General features: G+C 43.0%; 1 protein-coding gene across 7 annotated transcripts in view; it reads left to right on the top strand.

Moving 5' to 3' along the window:
- PIR (pirin) overlaps positions 1 to 14,610 on the top strand; it is a 99,305-nt gene that overhangs the window by 75,775 nt on the left and 8,920 nt on the right. For all 7 annotated transcript variants that reach the window (XM_005673448.4, XM_085008562.1, XM_085008560.1 and 4 more), the window contains 2 exons: positions 1,624 to 1,668; positions 11,065 to 11,147. In XM_005673448.4, coding sequence (XP_005673505.2) covers positions 1,624 to 1,668; positions 11,065 to 11,147 — 128 coding nt within the window. The remainder of the gene's footprint in view (positions 1 to 1,623; positions 1,669 to 11,064; positions 11,148 to 14,610) is intronic.

Below are 14,610 nucleotides of genomic sequence, written 5' to 3'. Positions count from 1 at the left end.
ATTTCTCTATGTCTTGACGGGTAAAGATATCCCAAATAGAACACTGATTTTAGTTTTTAAGCAAGTAATGTATGTAGTACATTAAAAAAAAAAAAGCAGTTGAAAGCACAAATACCAAATTGCTAATGCTATTTATGGGCTGGGAACCTTTGGCACATGTTTTCAGCATCTACCACAAACTTCCCTCCCTTAAACTGCACAGTGTGAACATCCCAGGCTGTGTCTTTGTCTTTGCGTGTCCACGCACAGCACAGGCATGTGAATGATAGCCAGTCACTAGATAATGGGAGGCTGAGCTTGGAAGACTGAGCTGGTGGGTCAGTAATGCAGCAAAAGTGTGAGTGTGCTCTGAGCAGATAGATAGAATGAGACCTTTAAACTCATTCTAGTGAAACCTCGGGGAGGAAAAACAGTGAAATAGGAGGATGAAAAAATATCATCTGGCATCCACCTGAGTGTCTGTCTCTGATTTGCCATCCTTCGATTTTCCGAACCACTCAGTTTTTAACTTCGGTCAGTCGTGTCTTATCGCGTGGGCCTTTCCTGAGCATTTCAGCCCACCTGCCAGCACAGCCACGTCCCTAGAGTATGCTTTGTCCTTTGTGATTCTTCCATGCCTGCCTTAGTTTTGTTTACTCTGGCACCATGTTGACTCTAGCACAGACTCCAGTCTGGGTCCTGCTATTGCCCCTTGAACTTGTCCCTGCGTTCGCTCCGCAGATCTTCTTTTCCACCAAAGGCACACGGAGTGATGTCCTGATTTCATTTTGAGCTGGGCACTCCTATGTTCATATCCCTCAGTGACAGCACAGTGTCTCTGTGGGACCATGGGGACAATACATAAATATCCATGGAAATCCAGTGTTGGTGCCAAGAGGGCAGAGAATAGGTTGTGTTTCTGAGCTCTTGGCCCATGGGTCACAGTGGAAATCTGGTGAATGCTCTGTACCCTCTTTGTAGAAAAGCTTACCCACTTGAAAAATTGTGTGGACAATTCCAGGAAGGGTACAGGTTATCCGAAGCCCATTCATATGTCAAAGGTTATGCCTCCCCATCTCCCTGGCACTGATGCTATATTTTAGGATAGAAAGGAGTGAGTTTACTGGAAACCAAAATGCAACTATGTCAGAGCATATTTCTAGCATTCTTTTCACACTTAAAACTACTTGGAGGCACATGGAAGTGATGATAAGCCAGACTGGGGGGTTGTAGTTATTAGCACTGATATTTGTCCTGGAAGGAACAGTTTGTTTATTAGCACAGCTATTGCCATATTGATATCTAGCCAGTAAATCGTACACTGCCTACTTGGGTGGCTTTTAAACATTTGGGGCCAGGTCATTTAGGTTGAGGTGTGAATGTGTGTGGGTGTGCTCATTTCTGTGTGTACTCACGCATGTGGGAGTGTATGTGGGGTTTTTTTTGGAGTGTGTTTTAAATAGCTTACGGAATTTAAATTTCTGAACATACATGTAAAAGATTTCCTCTCCAAACTTGTCTTTGACATGTGTTATATAAATTTATGTACTTATATTTCATATACAGAGATATTTGTTAAATATGTTATCTGTTCCTTTTGGCATTATGAACACTAACCTTTTAATGTTTCTGGTTCCTTTTCAGGGTGGACAAGCTTCATTTATACCATATCTGGAAATGTATATATTGGTAAGTGATGAGTCTGTTGCTTTGGGTTCAGTTGCAGTATAATTTAAGCTGCTGCCACGAAGGAAAGATGAGATGAAACCATTTGTGTAATTGAAAACTGTGCTTCTTGCTGCCTGGCATCTACATTCATAGCATATCCTGGTCTGCCCAGGGCAGGGTACCTCTCAGCTTCCAGCATGTTCATTGAGCGAGGAGAATATAAACACCAGTCATGACAGCAGCCATTTTACTGTGGCCCATGAGCAGATGGAAAGTCCAGGCATGGATATGGGGGTTGACACCTGGCTAAGACATTGGCATCCTCCATACTGATAAAGGGACTGTCCCAAGTGCCTCTGAGAAATCTGAAAGTTGGTTTTCTCTTATTCTAAGGGTTGCGTATGTGTCACTTGTTGAGTCTAGTCTAGAAGGGATGTTTGAGACCCAATCAACCCCCATTTTATAGATGAGGAAAGTAAAGTCTAGAGAAAGTTAACTTGCCAGAATTATGCATTGGTGGATCTGGGACCAGAACCAAGGGCTTGTCAGTTCCACTCCTCCCACCCCACCCCATATCCTTTGTATGATGACAACACAAGGAACACACCATCCAACTTGTCTTTTCCAGTCTAAGCCCTTTAGCCAACCCAGCCGAAGAGCCAGGAGGGGTGGGAGAGTGGAGATTGTAGAGTAGACTGGCTTCCGCCAGTATTTACTCCCACTCTCCCCATCCTCCTAGAAGCAGCAGGGGTGCCAGGAAAAGTCTCTCTGTGGGATTATCAGAAAACTGCTGTAGCAGATGCCATTGGTCCCCTACCCACACCCATGGGGCCTGCTGACCAACTTTCAACCGCCAGTAGCATCTGTATCTCTTGACCTCAGGCTTTCTCTGAATGCTTGGAAGCCTATTTTGCTCCAATCAGGGCAGGACGGAAGTGCTGGGGTATTCACATACCTGGAACTATGTTGCCCCTCAGATGGGATAATGCTGAGGCCTGTCTGTGATGCCTTTTCCTAGAGTTCCCTGGAGGGATTAAGTTCAAGCTCCCCATGTGAACGTGACCTTAATAACACACCTTTCCTCATCTGCCTTCCCTTTCCTAACTTTCCCAATTCCTGGACTGGTGTTTCCTGGGACTGCCTCCCAGATAAACTCCTTCAACTCAAATATACACCTTAGGCTGTGACTCTGGGAAAACCTAAAGTAAGAGAACCAGCCTCCCTTCTCTCCTTCCCTGCCCCTCATGGCCAGCGATGGCCGGTGTGGATGGGGTGAGGGTGATGGAGCAGAGTATATGACTGCCTCAAGGCACAGGCCAAGAATCCCATTCCTGAGACCCCCTCTGTGGTTGGAGGCTTCTCCATCCCAACCTGCAGGAAAGCTTCCTCAGCAGTGAACTTGCTGCCCTAGCATGGCTACCTCCTTGGACAACACACGCCCAGCCCTAGACCAGCTGGGTTACTGATAATGTCTGCTCAGGGCTTGAAGGGCCCACCAGAGCCATTTAAACCATTCTTAATATTCTCCAAAAGGAGAGTTCAATTGCCTGAAATTAATCTTCTGAAACATAATGGTAACACAGTCTCATGTATTTTGATTTTATACGGGAGACATGGGCTTAGTTCCTCTTTCACTGAAGAGTGTTTCAACTATGGTTCAGCAACAAAATTCATTTATTTTAGCATTTGAAGAAGTATCGAAACTACTAGTAGTATCATAAGCCTGTGGGCACACACATTAAACTCTATTAACCATCTGGAAGAGAGGAAGCATCATTTGTTTTTATGATCTTTTGAAAATCTTAGTTATCACGTAGTACTTTCTCTAAATGGAGAGTAAAAGCCATTTTTATGGAGATACCACCCCTGACTTAAGAAAGAGAAATAAAACAATCTGCACAAATGGAAAGTGATAAGGAAAGCACATTCTGAGGCGGTAAGGATACCAGAAATGTTGTGTAGTGTAAGAAAGAGCAGGGGGAATACACTTCTTTAAAGGGCTGGATACCAAATATTTCCATCATGGCAGGCGATACAGTTTCTGTTGCAATGACTCATTCCTGCCTGCTTAGTGCAAAAACAGTCACAGCCTGGTCTATGAATTCAATTGACATATGACAGATTGACAGGAGAAAAACAAACTTAATTATGTACCTACAGGAGCCCCCATAAAATATGAGCCCCAAGGGCAGGTTGGACAGGTAAGGCAGGTGTGCCCTCCTGAGCTAAGGAATGGAATAGGAACCTGAAGTTCAAGGCGGAGGAGGATCATTCATGGGATGATAAGAAGAGCAGATGTTTGCTAATTAGATGTTTGCCCAGCCGTACAGTTAAGCCCTTCAGATGAAAGTTATCTCTGGTACTAGCGCTCTCTTTGAGCCAGACCCCTGATCTAAATTCTTTTAGGCAGTTAAGGGAGTGGTTAGAAGCTCTTTCGAGTCTTTTAGGCCTTGATGATGTTCAGTTGAATACAATCCACATGCCAGAGTGGCACATTTGGGAGAGGCTCATTCCGAACCTCTTCGGTTTAAATGGGTTTAAATGGTATCATGGAGGATGAAGGGGAGGAAGATTAACTGAACATCTTCAAAACCTGTTTGAATCATGGCTTACAGCCTTGTTCGCTGACAGACCTTTTAGTCTGACAATTTAACAAGTGAAAGCCTCAGCAGCTGGAGGGCGAAGAATGACTTCCACATCCACTTGTTTTTCTCGAGGTGAGGCAGGATTTTCCTGAGTCATCTCTATTCACTGGCCTGGTCATCTCTCGTGACCATGAGCCACAAGTGCAAAACATCTGGCAGGAAATAGGGTCGCCGTCTGTAGCGCTGGAGCAAGCTTGCATCTGCTCAGTGCAAAGTGGACCTCGGAGACAATCCAGCTCCCAAAACTGGCCTCTTGGGAATCTGCTTCAGCCAATGAGGGGCTGGCCAGATGACCTCATTTGAATTTTATCTCCTTCCCTTCCTCCTCTCCACCCTCTAATGGAGGCGTTAATGAGAAAAACAAAAGGGCAAGAACAAATCACCAGGGAAAAAGAAACAAAGTGAAAAAATAGTTATTGAATGTGTACTGACCTATGAAATCTATAGAAAATCCAGAAAATGCTTTCTGACTTGATTGCCTCAGTTTTACCTTGCCTGTAAAAGCAGCATAGCTTGCTAGCCAATCACAGACGGCAGGACCTGATAAGCAAGTAATTGTCTTTTTCAAAATGGCATGTACCTCTATTCTGTTGAAATAGATATTATAAATATGTATACTTAATGTATTGGGTTGGAATAAATAGACTGCAGTTTGGCTTGAGAAAGTCATCTGGGAAGTTGTGTAAATGGAGATTTAGGAGGAGTATTAAAAATATGAATTGACGCAGGAAGTGCTTAAAAGATGGACATCAGTAGATGTAGTTTGAGTAAGGACAGGTGGAAGTTTGAATGTGAGAAAATTCTAGGCATTAACTAGTTGACTAAGTTAAATATATTAAAGTTCATGGTGAATATGGTGAAGCTCTGTAATTGCCTGCTAATGACACCCTGAAGGAGAGAGGGAATTAACAGAACTGAAAGAAGGCAAATAGAATTAGTCCTCTCTTATTGAAAAGAGTATTTATTTACACTCTTATTTAAGAGTCTTATGCTTTTTCAGGATCATCTTAGTTATGGATACATTGTTTTTTTTCAAAGCCTTCTAAGCTAATTGTTAAATAGTAGCTTTAAAAATTGTACAGGAGAGAGCTTTTAAAAAATTTTTGGCTACACCTGCAGCATGTGGAAGGTCCCAGCCAGGGACTGAACCCAAGCCCCAGCAGCCACCCAAGCCGCTGCAGAGACAATGCCAGATCCTTAACCCACTGCACCGCCAGGGAGCTGCCAGGAGAGAGGTCTTTAACCACAGTCATTTATTGAGGCAACAAGCCCTTTTTCTTGCCTTTAGATGAAACCTTATGTAGTATATGATTTTTTTAAAAAAAGAAGAAAATTAACATGGTCAGAAAGCCAGTAGGTCCCAAGGATGCTAGGCCTGAACCTCCCTCCTTGTAGCTGAAATGAAAATGACATTACACATTAATACAGAGATCACCAGGGTAGAGGAGTTTATATCCTGTATCCTTGACACTTGGGGCCATTTATCAGCTTGGAGGCCAGTCCCTGAGAAGAACCAGTGTCATGTATACTGTTGGGGCTTAGAAAATGTATTTAGAAATCTAAAAACATGTCTCTGGTTATTGAAATGACAACTAACTAGTTTATGTGGGTAATAAAATATTTCAAATTTATTTAAATAAGTAACTACTCATGGCTCAGTTTATGCTCTGCCCTTTGCTTCTGGTTCTGGGAGGTTATGAAACAGTTTGACGCAGGCCCTGGATCTCAGTTAACGTGGAGAAACACTCGAAGCCCTCAGAATTGACCTCCACTTACCCAAAACAAACTGGACCAAGCAGTGTACTTCATTCCATGTGGGATGCTTTGAATGAGGGGCCTTAACTTCCAGCATGATCAGCTTCCTGGCTCCATCTGGCCCCCGCTGCTCCCTCTAGCCAAGCTAAAGCAGACTTAAAGGCAGGGGTGATTGTTCTCAAATGTGTTCATGCCAGTTGCACCAGTGAGCGCAATTATGTGATTTAATTAGATAATATCTGAATGAATGAAATAAGTATGTAAAGGCAGTTCCTATTTCCGGAACTAAGGTCAAATGCTTTGGAAAAGTGAATTGCTAAAGAAAACCCTTTGAACTAGTATGGCAGAGATGCCAGTGTGAGAATGGGGGGAGCTGTGATAATTGCGAAGGGTTTCGGTGGTGCATTATGGGTATGCTTTATAAAGAAAGTGTTTCAGTCCAGTCAGTAGGCTCACCTTGACAGTATTTCTAAAAATTGGCAAGTGGATGCATATTAACACTTTAGAGTAAAATACTGGAGGCAATGTGTCTTTTCCCTTTTTTTTTCCGTCACACCTGCAGCATGCAGAAGTACCCAGGCTAGGGATCAAACCCATGCCACAGTAGCAACTCCAGCCACAGCAGTGACAATGCCAGATCCTTAACTCACTGTGCTACCAGAGAACTTCCTGATTGTCTTTTTCAATTAATGATCTGGATTGCGTTAGTAAGAAGGCTTCAACTGTGCATACAAAATTGATATAAAAATCTAGATAGAAGTACCAGAATGGATGAAACAGAGAATAAGTAGGACAGTCGTTCTTGTAAAGAGAAGGATAAAAAGGAAATCTGGCATGTGAGGAAAAGTTGCACAGCAGTTAATAACACACCAGAGATGCAGCACTAACTTTAAAATATGTTGTAAAGTATTTTGCCCTTTCGTGATTGTTTAGGCAAACAAAAATATTTGCAGCTCAATTATTTTCAGTTAAATTTTCCTTAACTGCACTATTAGATTTAACATTCTTGGCAAAGCTTCCCAATGGAAACTATTTATTATCTGATTTGGCTTGATTTATAATTGAAAGTAGTCAGAAACAATAAAATGTATTTTCTTTGAGACTTATTTTGGGTTCAGAAGATAACCAGATGGGTGAACCAGCATAGAAATGACATAAAATAGAATCAGTCTTTGCTTTCTGTGATCCTGTTTTAAACATTTCATAAAATAATACAGGAGCTAAAGGTACACTTAGAATGATTCATCTGAAAACACGACTTTCCAGTGTCTATAAAAAAAGGTCTGCCTTATGGTGGAGCATTTCAAATGGCCTCTTCAGAACCAATACTGATTACTCTCCTAGATCAGCAAGTAGAATGGGCAGAAGTTGCATTCCATATAAAATTAGACTGAGAGCTCCTAGGCAAACATGAACTCTCTGTTTCTAAATTAAGATTTCCTCACAGACCATTGAACATGGCAGTCAAGCAAGCTATCTTGATAGGAGATGCAAAGAAATCGCAGTTCAGCATGATTTTTGAGAGCTGTCTCTTACCAGCTGACTCCATTAAAACATAGTGAAAGGGGCTTTATCAACTGTGTTGGTCTCTGTGTATCATGAAACATCCTACATGACAGCATTAGGGGTCATGGGTAGACCGTGTGGGTGATGAGTGTTCCATATGAAGTAGTGGAAGGTAAACAGTTGGCTCATTGCTCCCAGGGAACCTCATTGAAGCACACTTAATATTATGCTGCTCCATGTTACAGTTAAAAATATTACCCAGCTCTAAATGAGGTTCTTCTTAGACTCCGAGACCTCTCTCTTATTGCCACCTCCTTATGTGAGTGGAAAATCAATGAAGTCCTATCATTCACTGTCATGACATCTGCTAACCTGAATCCTTGATGGAGAAAAGACCTTTAATGATGTGCTGGGGCTGACTCTTGGCAGCTGGTTGTGCACCTCTTCCCTGACCTCACATTGGTAGCTTGAAATTGGCCACAGCGGGAGCATTTACACCATGGAAATTGGCACACACTACAAATCAGGTTCGTTCTCCCCTTTGCCCCCAAAAGCTGGTTGGTAAACATTAATTAGCACACGACTGCCTCTGATATAGAGGTTCTGAAACTTTTTTGTGCCATGAACATTTTTGACCTTGGCCAAGGCCCCACCTCTGAACAATGTTTTGTTTTGTTTTTAAATTCAGTGAAGTCATTAAAATGTTAAAAGAACAAGTTTATGCTGTGGTTTTGTATGTGCTACTCTGATGACATTTGAAATGACACAATCCAGAAGCAGGTCTGTTTTAAATTGTAGGTAGTGATTAATATTAACTTATTTTGAGATACCTGAAATGCTCATGTGATAAGAAACCACCTATGATTTCTACTGGAGACAAAATCTTCAGTCCATTTAATACTGCTGTGCTTTCTTGGCTACATTCATGACTGAAAGAAAGGCCACATTTCAGTTCAGTGTTAGTGAAAATCAAGATATCATTTGTCTCCCATGCAAATCTATGACTGCTCTGAATTCTGTCCCTTGGGAACACACTGACTGTAGGTTAAGAAATGTTCTATTAAAATCCCATTTCATGTTTGCAAGCATCAAAATGAACCCTGTTGCTCGATACAGGTTGTCTCCAAAGTGGGAGCTGATAAGGAAGATTTCTCTAGAACATATGGTTGAACTCCAGTCCTTATTCACAAAATTTACAAATTATGTTTCTCTTTATATGGTAATTCCTTAACCTGTTGTTTTCACTGAAATGAGCACTTCTGTATTGATTATTTGGCTTTAGCTCTATTGTGTCAGGTGAATGTCCTAATGTATAGTTCAGAATGTCACACAGGTGGGTCCCCAGATGTCTTTATGGGCTTCTCACCCTACTTGGAATCTTCTCTCTGTTGTCCATTCACATGTCTGGTTGTTTACCCAACTGAAAGACCCAGCCCATGTCCCACCATGTCTCTGCAGCGTCCTGTGGCTGTTCCAGCCTGCTTGGCTTTTCCATTCTCTAGCCTCTTCTTCCAAAGCCACTGTTGTCATCTTTTGGCCATTGCATTATCCTGCTCCTCAGGAGAACCGTGTTGGACTCTTACTCTCTCCCATTGTTGTCGGGTCCTTCAGAGTCTTTCTCACCTCCACCCCTCACATCCATCCCTGTCTTTCTGCTTCCACTCTCCCACTTCAGACTGTAATTCATTTCCACTTAGACTGTTACAGTAAACTCCTAACTGATCCTCCTCCCTTCAGTCCTGCCCCTTCCAGTTTATCCTGTGCTCTGCTTTCAGTTCTTTCTCCGAGACACAGCACTAACCATTTTTCACGCACACCCTTTCCCAGAGGTGCTCCATTTTATATGGGTAAGCATGGCCTTCAGGTCTTTCCTTGACCTGAAGCCAGTCTACCTTGCCATCATTCCTCCCAGAAGAATATTCCAGCAATGGGATAGAAGGTTCCCTGTTCCCTCAGGCATGCCCTGCTTCTTCCCAGTACCTCACCTTTGCACACACTGTCCTGTTGTCTAGAGTGCCCTTCATCCTAGCTCTGCCTTTGGTAGGTCTTCCTGATCCTGCAGAGCTCTGATCAAGTCTGATTGCCCCCACAGCAAATTCCTGGGGTCCCTAGACCTGAATTAACCCCTACAGCTCCTGTTTTCTCTTTGAACTTTTTTCACTACTTTCTTGTTGCCTTAAAGATACAGTTTCATTTTATGAATTTTTTATATTTCATCTATGAGCCACAACATAGAAGGGACGGCAATATATCCATCATGAAAGCTCCCTACAGCATTTAGCACAGGGCTCTGTACAGAGTTCAGTAGCTTTGGTTCACTAGCTCAAGCTTACCTGTTTTCCAATTGAGTTATTCGCTGATACGACTGTGTATTTGGTGTCTTTCAATGAGCTTTTGAGTTATTGGGATGCAAGGAATTGGCTTTGCACTTTTTGGCGTTTTCTCACAGTGCTGGGGCAATTGTAGGTGCTCAATAAATCCTTGTTAAAATGAATTAATAATGAAATTTACTAATTTTCCCAAGCATGCCTAATTCTTTTCTTGTTTTTTTTTTAATTTTTTCAATCTTTTCAGGGCCACACCTGTGGCATATGGAAGTTCCCAGGCTAGGGGTCAAATCAGAGCTACAGATGCCAGCCTGCACCACAGTTCATGGCAACACCAGATCCTTGACCCACTGAGCAAGGCCAGGGATCGAACCCACATCCTCATGGATACTAGTTGGGTTCGTTACTGCTGAGCTAAATTCCTCTTGTTTCATTTTCATTCTCTTTGTCTTGGGGTTTTTGTGGCTGCATCCACAGCGTATGGAAGTTCCTAGGCCAGGGAATGAACTGGGACCACAGCAGCGACCCAAGCCATTGCGTTGGCGATGCTGGAACCTTAACGTGCTGCACCACAGAAGAACTCCAAGCATGGCTAACTCTTGTGAGGTTTATAATTGACCCAAGGAAACAATCTAATGCCAAGGATTTGGCTTTTTAATTAAGTTATTAGGCATGACATTAAAAGTGTAAGTGGAAGCATAATACAGGATTCACCTCCTTGTTCTTTTCCACATGAGAAAGCAGCCATTTTCCAGAATTCCCATAGTGGCTCAACAGAAATAATCCGACTAGTAACCATGAGGCTTTGAGTTCAATCCCTGGGCTCGCTTGGTGGATTGAGGATCTGGCATTGCTGTGAGCTGTGCTGTAAGGGCACAGACATGGCTTGGAGCTGGTGTTGCTGTGGCTGTGGTGTAGGCTGGCAGCTGCAGCTCCACTTCGATCCCTAGCCTGGGAACCTGCATATGCTGCAGGTGCAGCCCTAAAAAGAAGAAGAAAAAGAAAAAAACAGCCAGTTTCTGACTTCAGTAATTGCAAATATCATCAGCAAAGATATTTAAGGAGATTTCTAAGTTTGTGATTTCTGAACTTGAAATAATGGTGCTGTGTAGTTAACCAGATTGGTAACTGTATGAGAACTGTGCTACCATGAAGACTAAATTAGGGGATCATGTTCTTCGTAGGGCCTGATAATGCGCAGCAAAAAATAGAACCTCATCACACAGCCGTGCTGGGAGAAGGTGACAGTGTCCAGGTGGAGAACAAGGTAAGTATTAAAAATTGTGAATTTTCTTTTTTCTAATTAAAAAATATTTACCAACAAGGACATACTTACAGCACAGGGAATTCTAATAGTTTGTAACAACCTATAAGGAAAAAGAATCTGAAAAAGAACAGATATATATGTGTGTGTATACATATTATATATATAGATGTATGTATGTATGTGTGTGGGTGTGTATGAAGCACTGTGCTGTCCCCTGAAACTAACACAGTCTTGTAAATCAACTATAGTTTAATAAAAAAAAAAAGAGAAAAAAATTTTTGCACTTAAATTTTTTTAAATACGATTTTTGAAGGTTACTTTCCATTTGCACTTACTACAGAATATTGGCTTCCACGTGTTATACGATACATCCTGAGTCTATCATGTATCCAATAGTTTTGACCTCCTACTCCCCTCCTCTTATATTTCTCCTCCCCTACCACTGGTAACCACTATGTTGTTCTTTGTATCTGTGAGTCTATTTCTTTTTTGTTATATTCACTAGTTTGGTTGACTTTTTTATATTTCACGTATAAGTGATATCATGTCACATTTGTCTTTCTCTAACTTCACTTAGCATCATGCTCTCCAAGTCCGTCCATGTTGCTGCAAATGGCATTATTTTGTTCTTTTTTATGGCTGAGTAATATTCCATTGTATATAGGTACCACATCTTCTTTATCCATTTACCTGTTGGTGGACCCTTAGGTTGCTTTAATTTTCTTAACTTATACTTTTTCTGCTAGTTTCCACGCAAATGCCAAGATGTCCTGTGTAGCTGGAAACTTCCCTCTTCCTTGGGAAAGAAACTGTGCCCCAAGTTTATCAACCCCTCTCATACTCTTATTTCTATTGGTTTATTTTAAGGTTTTATCTAATTGCTTATCTCTAAGAATCATCATTGTTTACCCCTGAAAATGTGAATCTGAAGGCAGCCCATCTTTTTTTGCCTTTCACTTTTCTTTCCTTATATAATTGATTGATTTTTATCATTAGCATAAGTGAAAATGTATCTGCCCTCAAGGGGTATAAACATAGATCTACACACATGGAGCCCTTTGAAAGTCAGTCCCGTTTCCAACTGAGAGGAACATAGGATACATTTCATAGTCTTTTTCTGTTGAATCTTTGCTTTTTAAGTAAAGTTTCTGAAACTTTAGGAGTCTGAGGAGCTTTTCCTGTCCAGGTCATCAAGTTTCTCCCCTGCATCTGTTTTATTCCCTTGAATGACTAACTCACTGTCTTGGGAGCCTATGAAGCCGGTCTCACTGCTTTGTGACATTCTAATAAAGAGAAATGAGAACAGTTGTGTAGAAGCTCTTGCAAAGAGGAATTTTGAAAAATAAGTATGAAAACCGTGTCTGCGTGCAGGTGACTGGTCCAGAGGCCGTCTGACTGGCTACTGGCCCTCCAGCCCTGGTGTTATAGAGTGTGGTGGAGGTGAGGAATGGTGATATCTTAGTCCCCTTTGCTAGCAGTTCCCCTGCTGCTGTTTTGATCCTCTGCAACACCTCCAGGAGCAGCCAAGTCAATAGAAGCAAAACCTCGTGAGCTCCAGAGGAAATGCATACCTTGGGGTATTATTGTTAGGTTGAACTGTACAAAACTGCCCCCTGCTGCATATGGAGGTTCCCAGGCGAGGGGTTGAATTGGAGCTAGAGCTGCCAGCCTGCACCACAGCCACAGCAACGGACAAGGCAGGATCCGAGCCATATCCACGACCTACATCACAGTTCAGAGCAACGCCAGGTCCTTAACCCAATGAGCAAGGCCAGGGATCGAACCCGCGTCCTCATAGATCCTAGTCAGGTTCATTACTGCTGAGCCACGATGGGAACTCCCCAAACTGCCCCTTTTGACCTCCCCAAATGGCAATTTCATCTATTTCCACTCAAGGCAGAAAAGAAAAGCTATAAGTAGACCAGACCCTACTGACAGCGGATTAGTCTACATTATCTGGTTTAGCTGGACAAGCTCAATCCTTCCTGTTTTATAGCAGAGGGCACCTTGCAGATGATAAGGATTTGAGAGCCGAAGCAGAACACCAGAGAGAAGTGACGAGGGGAGCTGGGAAGATGGGAGGCACCGGGATGGAAAAGGCTGAACCATCAGTTCCTTGACCCCAGGGGCGTGGTTCTGTTCCGTGCCCTTCTGACTGTGTATAGGCAGAGCCTGAGCCACCAAGACGTTAGAAAGAGGCCTATGAAAAAACTTATTCCAAAAAATTAGTGTTTAAATGGGCACATATCACTTTTACATCCACGAAGAGTAGACCGTCCCCCTGAGATTATAATAGGAGCCTGTGAAGGTATGAGGCTTAGCTTCGCCACTCATTAGCCATGTGACTTCGGACACAGTTCTCAACCCCCTTGAGCTTTGTTCTCTTTCTTTGCAGAATTGAAATACCAGTGCCAACTGCATGGGGTTGTGGGATAGAGTATTTGAGATGATGTAGGTCAAGAGTCTAGCCCACCTCTAGCACGCGGGTCAGTACTTTATGTTCCATAGGCTGCGTTTGAACCTCTGCATAAATAAAGTTTTATTGAAGCCCAGCCGCATCCATTCATTTCCATTTGTCTGTGGATACTTTCATGCCAGTGGCAGAGGTGAGTGTTTGGGGCAGAGACTGGATGGGCCCACAAAGCCTAAAACCTTTACTGTCTGGCTCTTTCCACGGGCAAGTTTGCTAATCCTGGCTCTGGGCACATAGGGCTTGCGCAGTGATGGTAGCTGGAAGATTCACTGATCTGAACATCTCGTATTACAGAGAGTCATGCCACATACATGTTACAAGGATTCATACCTTGGGCCCGAAGGTTTAGAGCCCATAACAGTTTCCACAGCTAGAAAAAAAGCCCTAAAGGGCCCTAATTCACTTGGGCACCAGGCCAGGGATATCTTTACTTGGAACTAGACTTGGCCTGAGGGTTAGAGAAAGAAGGAAGTTGGGACTTCCTGGTTCTCCCCGACTCCCACGGGCGCGGGGAAGTGGTCAGGAGTCAGAAGTTGATACATATTCCCCGGCTTCTCTCTGGCATTGCTCTCCTTGCCCTTTCTCATTTCATCTCTTTAGCATCATGCCTATCCTCCTGGTGGCCCAGGAGTCTGGGCAGCCGCCTCTGGAATGGTCAGTCCCCCGGGGCAGAAGAGGAGGGCAGGGAAGAGGTGTCCCTGGGTGTCCCCGCTCCCTTTCAGCGTTTGGCTCGTCTTAGGCCAGCATGTTTTAGGCTGCAGGGACCGCCTGCCTTTTTCCACGTGTGGATTGCCTTTTGTGACTATTACTCTGAAGTCTTCCATGGTGGGTATCAAGTACGGGGGGCTTGGTTTATGCTAGATTTCGTACAAGTCTTTAAGCCAGACACTTTGACTTAGAGGACGCCCAAACCCCAACAAAGGCTTCTAAAGTGGGCTTAACTTTTTCAGAGTTCTTAGAGATTGGGACCAACACCAGGCTGCTGTGGCC

This window comes from Sus scrofa, chromosome X (assembly GCF_054392235.1).
Source record: "Sus scrofa isolate SSC_HxYL_T2T_F1_AM1 chromosome X, Sscrofa_HxYL_maternal_Yorkshire_Landrace_v2.0, whole genome shotgun sequence".
Taxonomy (NCBI): domain Eukaryota; kingdom Metazoa; phylum Chordata; class Mammalia; order Artiodactyla; family Suidae; genus Sus; species Sus scrofa.
The sequence above is the reverse complement of the archived record's forward strand: the minus strand, read 5'-3'. Positions and strand labels throughout refer to the sequence as shown.